Below are 9491 nucleotides of genomic sequence, written 5' to 3' on the forward strand. Positions count from 1 at the left end.
TTTGCTTAAAATATCATCATCCTAAACATAATCGATATTTGATATGCTAATATTAATCTTTGGAAGAGGTTAGTACTCTCAAGTTTGTTGGGAAAAATTATATATATAGAACTGAAGCAAACTGATTATACCTCAGAAACAATACATATAATATTTAAACTCAAACGAAACCCAAATGGTGTAACAAGGCTTAGATATGAAAATAACCAAAGACTTAAAAGAATCTCAAAACCTTTGGAGACTTAAAACGTAGTCGTACGTAGTCGAGACACGCTTCTGATAAGCATTGTCCTGAAGGCAAATATTCGTTCTACACGGGTTGCAAGTATACTACAATGATCATCTCAACAGGATACAAATACTAACTTCGATATAACTGCAACCTCGAACTACTCGAATATGGTAGAACTCTTGGATATTTGCTCTCAACTCAACTCAAGAACAAAAAAAAAAAAAAAAAATGAGAGAACTCTTCACTTTGGAATGAGATATTACAAATGAAGAATCAAGTTGCTATTAATAGGCTACAAACTTAGTAACTCTCCAAAATACAAAAAATTAAAACATTTGTCAATTTTAACTTAATTGAATTGTTATTTATGATAAAAATCAAATATAACTCATTCAAATTGAAGAAACTATAAATTTTAATTTTCAAACATGTTAAATTTATATATAAAACATCATTTTAATTTAAAGTTTCAATCCAAATTGAAAGTTTCTATACAATATATTAATCTACATAATTAAATCCAATTTTATGTTTTAATATTCAACTATTTCACTTTCTTTCGCTATGTTTTCCTTACTCATTGTTTTGACTTCTGCCATTGGTTCTACAACTAGTTGTAATTATTATGTCAATATATATTATATAAATGTATTTGTATACACACACATTACATATAATATATTACTACATCGGATTCAATTAAGACTACATCGTTGTGGTCTCCTATTTTATTTGGTCTTTGTCTACTCAATAAACTCAATGTCCTTACGTTCGAGAGCCTCGAAACACTCCTTGATAGCTTTAAAATATGTCATATATACAACTCAATATTAGCAATGACACGATAAAACACGATATATACAACTAATACTAATATACAACACTTGTATCAAATGAATAGTTCATTATGTTAGATTTTTATGTCCCAATCTTCCATTTTATTAACATAATATCTCCACTCTATCGACACATTAACGTCCAAAATCTCATTACATCAAGTAAAAATATGACACGTTCTTCCATATTTTGAGAGTCATAGGAGAAATGATTTTTATAAACATAGAAATTACAAAATCAATATATATTAGAAACCCAAATGCATCTATCCCTTCGATTAAGTTTTGTCTTTTAAAATCCTTAATAGAAGAAGCATTTCAAAAATAGGGAGACATTTTAAAGAAACTGGTAGATATATAAGAAGACTGTGAAATTGAAGTAATCTCGTGAACAATTGAAAGATAAATAAGAAACAAACATATTTTTAAAGATTAAAAAGTTGAATTATTGGACAACTAAACTCAAATCTCGTGAAGTAATCCTAATTAACAAAAATAACTACATATAGATAGATAAATAAGAAACAAAGTTTAGGCACATCCAAGCAAAATGTTGTGGAGAGAATTGAAATTGAAGGTTTCGATAGGAAAAACCTTAAAATGTTTCTCAATTTCAACGTCTTGATCCGTCAAAACTTGTGTCGTTCCAGTATTGGGGTCACACAAGAGGAACACAAGTCCACCAAGGAGACACAAGAACTTCCCATCTTCACAGATTTTGATAGGTTGAAGATTAATTAAACTTCTTGAATGCTGAGGTAGATGTTTAGAAAACCTCAGATTTAGTTTAGGAAGAACAAATAGTATAATGCACGAAAAAACATCTTGTTCCATCTTCCACATTTGGTACTGATCTTCGTTCTCAAGAGTGGTTAGATACAAAGCGCCATTAAGGGCTCCGAAGAAATATGCCAAACGGAATTGGTTGTGTTGGGGAAGAGAACATTGATTCAATTTGTAGTCTTCTAAATCCAAACAGTATATGACATCCTTATGGGCTTTAAGTAGTAGCTGTTGATCAGTTCCAACCCAATAAAGGGCGCCATTGAAGTAGTAAGCGCCGTCTGTTTGGATGGAAGTAGGGAGAAAACCAAGAGGACGAAGACGAGGACAAAGCGTCTCAAATGCATAAATCTCGATCGAGGTTGAAGAAGGTTGAAAAGAAGAGTGTTTATATGTAAATCTAACTATTTTGAACTGCTTTGTGTTAAGACTAAATCCAAAGGCGTAAGAGTAATTATCATGTCTATTGCCAGTATCGGAAGAAACAACGAGATACTCATTTGTGAAGGGATTTAATATGCAAATTTTTGTTCGTGAATATTCTATTAGATCATAAAACTTGAAGAAGCGAAAAGAACACAAGAGGAGTCCATGACAGCAACAGAGAATTTTGGAGGAGGCGGAAGAATATTTAGGATGGAAGGTAAAAGAGGCAAGGCTGTTCATCGCTCCCATATGTTTAGGGTCGAAGTCCATACAATGGATGTTTCTGGAGTCGGGAGAAGTTTGAGCAAAAAAAAGATTGGAATCAAACTGAACAACAATATTGTTCCATGATTTACATACCTGACGGCAAGCCTGTAAATCCACGATGGAGAGTTTGGAGAATATTAATTGATGAAGAATATGATCAGGTGGAATCTCCCAATTTTTGTTGCTACTCTCCATTTCCTGCTTCTTCTCCATCTTTCTCCTTTTCTTCTCCATCTTAATCCTGCCAAATTGTAGCACAGGAATTTCAAAGAAGAAGAAATTCTAAACCCTAATTATACTCAGATCTCACCTTTGCTGGACAAGGAAGCAAGCAACAGGGGTTGATGCTAGAGGGAGGTGCTTCTCGGCTTAGGTTTAGTTAGGTCAAATCTTACGCATAGACATTCTCTTTGAAAAGACGAATCTTAGATTAAATCTTCCCTTTTTTTTTTTTTTTTTTGAACGAGAGATCTGAAGCTATAGAATTTGGCAGATTTGAAATTATATCTCTTCAATATGTATATAATAGGGAAATTTGATGGGTGGCAAAATAAGAATGATAAAAATAAAAGAGTATGCCATATACTTTTTAAACTTGTAGATATAACGATAAAATCAATTTTTAATTTCCGTCTATACAAATGTTGTTTTTCAATTTTTGAATCTTATTCTTCTCTCTCAATCACCGTTTTTCTTCTCTCTTTAACACAATCCTAAAACACTCATCATGTATATATTTTTTCAATTTTATTTGCATGTCAATTTTTTCATCTTTCTCACCTATTATATTTTATTTTTGTTTGATTTCTTTTTTTCTTTTTGATTTTTTGTTCAATAATAGGAAACTTTCGTGTTTTGTTTTAATATTCTTTGGTTCAATTTAGTGTCTTTTTTTTTTTTTTTTCTGATTTTGGTTTTGATGAATTGATTTGTTGTATGATTTTAAATCAAGTTTTAATTTTTCTATTTACTTCAAATTTTGTATATCAGTACTATATCTAACAACAATCAACATGTCAACTATATCAACACTACATCTAACAATAATCAACATTCAATTAGTAATATATATTGAAGTAAAGCATACATATTTCATTTTATAAGTATAATATTTTAAGTGTATCAACAGTATATCAGATATAAGAAATGAGTGTATGAGACATTAATAGGTAAATACTTAAACAAGACATGAGTATATTCATAATATATCTTATATCAATCGACATTGTATTTGGCACTATATATAACAATAACCAACATTCATTAGTACCTTATTATTTCGATGTAAACCGTATGTTTTATTTTATAAATATAATATCTATAATATATCTAACATCAATCAACATTCCAAGTGTATTAGCAGTATATCTAATAATAATAGACATTCAATCAATAAATGTGATTATCACTTATTTTAGTTTTTGTCACACATGGATACTTCCTACACTATTTTATCATTTTTTGTATTTTTTTTCTCCTTTTAGATAACGTATTACTTAATATAGTACCTAATATGAAGTATATCAATGCAGTATTCATAAACATCATTTTAGATATATCACTTAATAGATATCCCAAATTTATTAACGAAATATATCAAGGTCACTTTGAAAAGTGTGCATGGGACGGGTTTTTCCTTTTGTTGGATGTACAATTGATGGAAACTTTTTTTACATTTTTCATTTTTCATTGGAATGGATTGAGCTTACTTTACCATTTTGCAAAACAAAAAAAGTAATAACACACGGGCATAATTTTGCAAACATATTTTTGCTAATTATGCAATTGCCCCTATTTAATATATGTATAAGTGTAAAATACGCGTTTGGTTCGAGATAACTATAAGGGTCTATTTGGTCATTGAAGTTTCAAAATGGATACTTTTAATCTGAGGTTTGAAACAAAGTTCGAATAGTCCTGGACTTAGTTGAGTAACGGATTAGTGACGAAGATTATTTATTGATTACATGGCAAAATATATTAAATTTTTATTATTTTCTGGATGATATGGACTGAAAATGACAATGGCCTCATCTTCCTCACTCTCTACTGTCCTCTCTAGCAAACTTTCCTTGTCGCCACTATTATTGTCCTTATTTCTGCTCGTTGGTCGACGCCACTAGAAATGCCAAGTCTAGACATCGAAGACCCTCTTTCCATATCTAGAACATCATCGCTGCTGTGACTTTCAGATATGGAAAGATGAACGAAAGGTTTTGAATGTTTCTCTATCTAATACTTTGGTGGCTTAGCTTGATTAAAAGTTCCATCATTGTCATTGCTTTCTCGTAAGACAAACACTTTCTCACAGGTAAGAAGGACATCAGAATGAAAGTGATTGAATCCGAATTCTTGGCCTTCATTCTTTCTCGTTTTCAAATTGTTGCATAAAACGTAAATAGTTGATATTTCTCCACACAAACAAAAAACTAAATTAATATTTGTTAAGGAAAAGCCTATAGTTGAACATGTCAGCAACAAAGCCACCCTGGCACCTCAACCAAATATAGTCAGCAGCTGAAGTGGACTGCTTGTGTGGCTAACAGAAATTGGTTAGGAGAATATTTTGGTGGTGTGAGGACCACCTCTCCTTGGCTAACACTTGTACACATATATTCTTTATTATTTCTCATTTATTCTTGCCTAAATATCCTTAGGCGTGGGCTGTATATATTAAATGCCTTACTGTATTGAAAACATTAACCGAGTATAATTAATATACAAAGAATACCAAAGGTCTTCTTCATCTTTGTCTCTCTCTGACCCTTCGCCTTCTGCCTTAATTTGGTATCAGAGTCATTATGGCCAACGCTAATATTAATGGCATCCCAATCATTAACCCTAGCAGCTCGGTGTTTAGTAGCCTTCCTTTGAATCAACTTCTGAACCAGATCATTTCGATGAAATTGGATCGGAACAATTTTCTCCTATGGAAGAATCTCGCACTACCGATTCTGAGCAGCTATAGGCTTGAAGGTCACCTGATCGGCCAAAAGACTTGTCCCTCGATGTATCTTCAAATGTCTATAGGAGGAGAGTCTAATACTGTGGGAGCTGCAAGTGTCGATGTCAGTGAAGTTACTGTTGGAGCATCCTTGTCTGAAGGTGGCTCAAGTGGGAGTGTCGGAGCTTCGAGGTCCATAAAGTTTCCGGAGGTAAACCCTTAGTATGAAGCTTAGATGGTCGTCGACCAACTCTTGCTCGGTTGGTTGTACAACTCAATGACCCTTGAAGTTATCGTCTAAGTAATGGGGTGTTCGTGCATGAAGGACCTATGGGACAGCATTCAACAACTTTTTGGAGTCCAATCCCGTGCTGAAGAAGAATATCTCAGACAAGTATTTCAATCTACTCGCAAAGGTAACATGAAAATGGAAGAGTATTTAAGAGTTATGAAGAACAATTCTGATAAACTTGAGTAAGCTGGTAGCCCAGTTTCCACAAAAGCTTTGATGTCACAGGTTCTCTTAGGTCTAGATGAGAAGTACAATGTTGTGGTAGCAACGATTCAAAGCAGAGCAGAGGTATCTTGGCTTGATTTGCAGTTCGAATTGCTCCCGTTTAAGAAACGCCTAGAACATCAAGCTGTACAAAAGACCTCTATTGGTTTCAACCACAATGCTACTGTTAATGTAGCCAATACCAGGGGACCTATTGTCAGCAATAGTAAAACACCACCCAATTTCTCACAAAACAAAGGAGGAAGCAACTTTAATCCATAACAAAACAAGGGACCTTCTCAAACTCAATTAGCCCTAGTGATCTCACAGAATGCCCATCCCTTTACTGCCACCCCTGAGACACTTACTGACCCTAGTTGATATGCTGACAGTGGAGCCTCAAGTCATGTGACAGCTGATTGTGGCAATCTAGGAAGTTCAAATGAATATGGAGGTAAGGACTCTGTTGTTATTGCAAATGGTGACAGCCTTAACATTTCACATATTGGTGATGCTTGTTTATCTAGTAGTAAAGCCAGCTGAAACTAAAAGATATGTTGTGTATGCCCAATATTGCCAAAAACTTAGTGAGTATATCCAAGCTTACCAAAGATAATAACATATTTATTGAGTTTCATGATGGTTTTTGTCTTATCAAGGACAAGGGTACGAGGCTAGTCATACTGAAGGGACAACCTAGAGATGGTTTGTATGAGCTGAGAGGTGTGCAAGTTTGCTCGATTGAAGATCAACTGAAGGAGTCTGGTCAGTGGCAGTCCTTGTACAAAAATAATAAGTTGTCTGCCTTAACAGTGTCAAAGTCTAGAAAAGTGTCCAAAAATATGTGGCATAAACGCTTAGGTCATCCCTCTCTAAGAACACTTGAGTAGTCTTAAAGCAATGTAATCTTCCTACAAACATCAATAAAGAGATTGAATTTTGTGATTTCTGTCAATATGGAATGTCTCACTCTCTTGCGTTTCCTAACTTTAAATCTCGAGCCACTAAGCTGTTTGATCTAGTTCATACTGATTTATGGGGACCTGCACCACTTGTATCTACTGGTGGTTATAAATATTATGTCATATTTGTTGATGATCACAGCCGGTGTACGTGGATTTATCCTTTAAGGTTGAAGAGTGACACTTTAGCTACCTATCAACACTTCACTATTATGGTCAAAAGACAGTTTGATACTACTATTAAAATGCTTCAGTCTGACAATGGGAGTGAATATGTCAAAGTACATCAGTTTTGTGGACAACAGTGAACTATCTCTAGGTATTCTTGTCCTTATACCTCTGCACAAAATGGCAGAGCTGAAAGAAAACATAGGGATATTGTGGATAAAGGCCTCACAATGCCTACTTAAGCCTGTCTACCTCTTCATCATTGGTGGGATGCCTTCATGTATGCTACCTACCTCATCAATGGTTTATCAATTGTTGTACTTCAAGGTAAGTCTCCACTTGAACTCCTATCAGGTAAGAAGCTTGACTTTGAGTCTCTAAAGGTATTTAGCTGTGCTTGCTTCCTTCGTCTGAAGTGCTATAACACTCGTAAATTTAACTATCGTACAGAAAAGTGTGTATACCTAGGACCTAGTTTGCATCATAAGAGTTATAAATGCTTAAATGAATCTAGAAGAGTGTTTATTTCTAGACATGTTGTGTTTAATAAGCTTGATTTTCCCTTCAAGTCTACTTTTACCAACTCCTGTACAACAAAGTTTCCATACACTTTGGCTTCCCTCCATCAACCCAGCCCCTTCTATGCCTACACTACCCCTACCAAAGCTATCTTCCGCAGGTCCATCTGTTGTGCCCGCACCCTCTCTCTTTCCTCTACAGAACACTAGTCCCTCCTCCTCTACCAACACTCCATTACTGCCCATGTCTCCTACACACAACCCTCAACCAACCCCTCCCTTACAGCATCAAATCAACCCTCCCCTGGCCACATCTACCTCACCAACCGATACTTCTTTACCACAATCACATTCTTATACGGCCACTGCCTCACCAGAAACAACAGCCTTACCATTACCTCCTCTTCTACTTTCCACACATTCGATGATAACTCGTGGGAAAGCTGGGATATTCAAGCCTAAAGTACTGCTCATTAATTCCTCAAGGGACTGGTCAACTACAAAACCAACTCGTGTTAGTGATGCCCTCAAAACACCATAATGGAAGGAAGCAATAGATGCTGAATGTGCTGCCCTGCTAAAGAATGATACTTGGTGCCTTGTTCCATTCTCGTCCTCCTACAATGTTGTTGGTACTGTTGGGTTTGATGCCCTAAAGTCTCGTGTCTTGTAGCTTGTAAACAGTATGTACGAACGCTTGTGTTGTTAATATATGATATTTACTTCACATCTTGTATTTTGCTCGGTTAATTGTTTTATTTGTTTTACCACAAACCAATAAACATAAAATCCCTGGTTATCTGTATGTGACTCAAGTATGTATGTGGTGACATACAAGTATATCATGTCTTGAGTGATAACCAAAATAGTCTATAGTATATGGATACAGGAGGGAACCCTTATCCTAGTAATGCTACGGACGCAACCCACTTTGTGAAATGGTCACAAGTGTTGTGACTTGTCATAGATAGTCTGATCCTGATCATTTGTGTTGGGGACATGCGAGCGAGGGCGTCCTTACAAAGAGTTTTGTTATATAAGACTTGACCACGAAGCTTTAACGTCTCATATATAAACATCGTTCAATGACAGAGACTTCACTTCACTAAGATGACCAATAGGTAACGATGACCTCAATCCTGAGTGAGTTGGGAACTCTTGTCATTAAGGGCGGTCATTTTGACTTTGTATGGGTGCGGAGTGGTAGGTTCGCCGATTCAAACCTTCCATTTTGGGGATTCGTCTGATTGGGAGCTGGGGAACTCAGCTAACACAAGATGGAATTCACTCTTCCCCGAGACAGGGGTAGTAGATAGATGGCTCCATAAGGGCTGATTTCCGAGGCTTGAACGATGTGGCGCCACACACTCTTCTTCTATAGCTGAGAGAGGTGTTCACACATAGTTGTCTATTGTTGTATTGTTCATTAGATGAATCAGTGGTACTTAAGGAGTGAGATGTAATTACAGGAGGGAAAAACGGTAAATTGAACAGTTGTACTTACGAGCATCTGTGAGGTCATCGTATTCATGATCGGTTAATATCCGATTGACATAAAATATTATTCTGTGTAAGAAGAGGTTCAGCTGTTGGTCTTAGTGGAATGTCTAACAGTTAACGGATTGGTGGTTCTCGTGGCTAAAGAGTTTAGTCAAGCTATTCAACGTACCGATGAAGCTTCGAGCCATAGGTCCATTAGGTCCCCTGGGTAGCTTGGATAAAAGTCGAGAACCAAGTATTTGGGTTATTTGAAATGTTCAAATTGACAAGAGGAAATTCGAATTATATATTGATATAATTGGAATGGTTAATTATATATATGATAAAATTTAGCAAATGCATGAGAAACATTATTTTGG

At 35.4% G+C, this 9491-nt stretch overlaps 1 protein-coding gene across 2 annotated transcripts; it reads right to left on the minus strand.

Moving 5' to 3' along the window:
* Positions 1 to 771: 771 nt before the first annotated feature.
* On the minus strand, positions 772 to 3089 carry LOC120070683 (F-box protein At3g07870-like). 2 transcript variants are annotated; one of them, XM_039022526.1, is made up of 2 exons: positions 2855 to 3089; positions 772 to 2778 (listed from the first exon to the last, which is right to left on the minus strand). In XM_039022526.1, the coding sequence occupies exon 2, from the start codon at positions 2776 to 2778 to the stop codon at positions 1600 to 1602; it is 1179 nt and encodes a 392-aa protein (XP_038878454.1). In that variant the 5' UTR covers positions 2855 to 3089; the 3' UTR covers positions 772 to 1599. The 2 variants fall into 2 exon arrangements, with proteins under 2 accessions (XP_038878454.1, XP_038878453.1); XM_039022525.1 differs by having other exon boundaries at positions 772 to 2785; positions 2855 to 3088.
* Positions 3090 to 9491: the final 6402 nt, after the last annotated feature.

The sequence above is a fragment of the Benincasa hispida genome, chromosome 2 (genome assembly GCF_009727055.1).
Source record: "Benincasa hispida cultivar B227 chromosome 2, ASM972705v1, whole genome shotgun sequence".
Taxonomy (NCBI): Eukaryota; Viridiplantae; Streptophyta; class Magnoliopsida; order Cucurbitales; family Cucurbitaceae; genus Benincasa; species Benincasa hispida.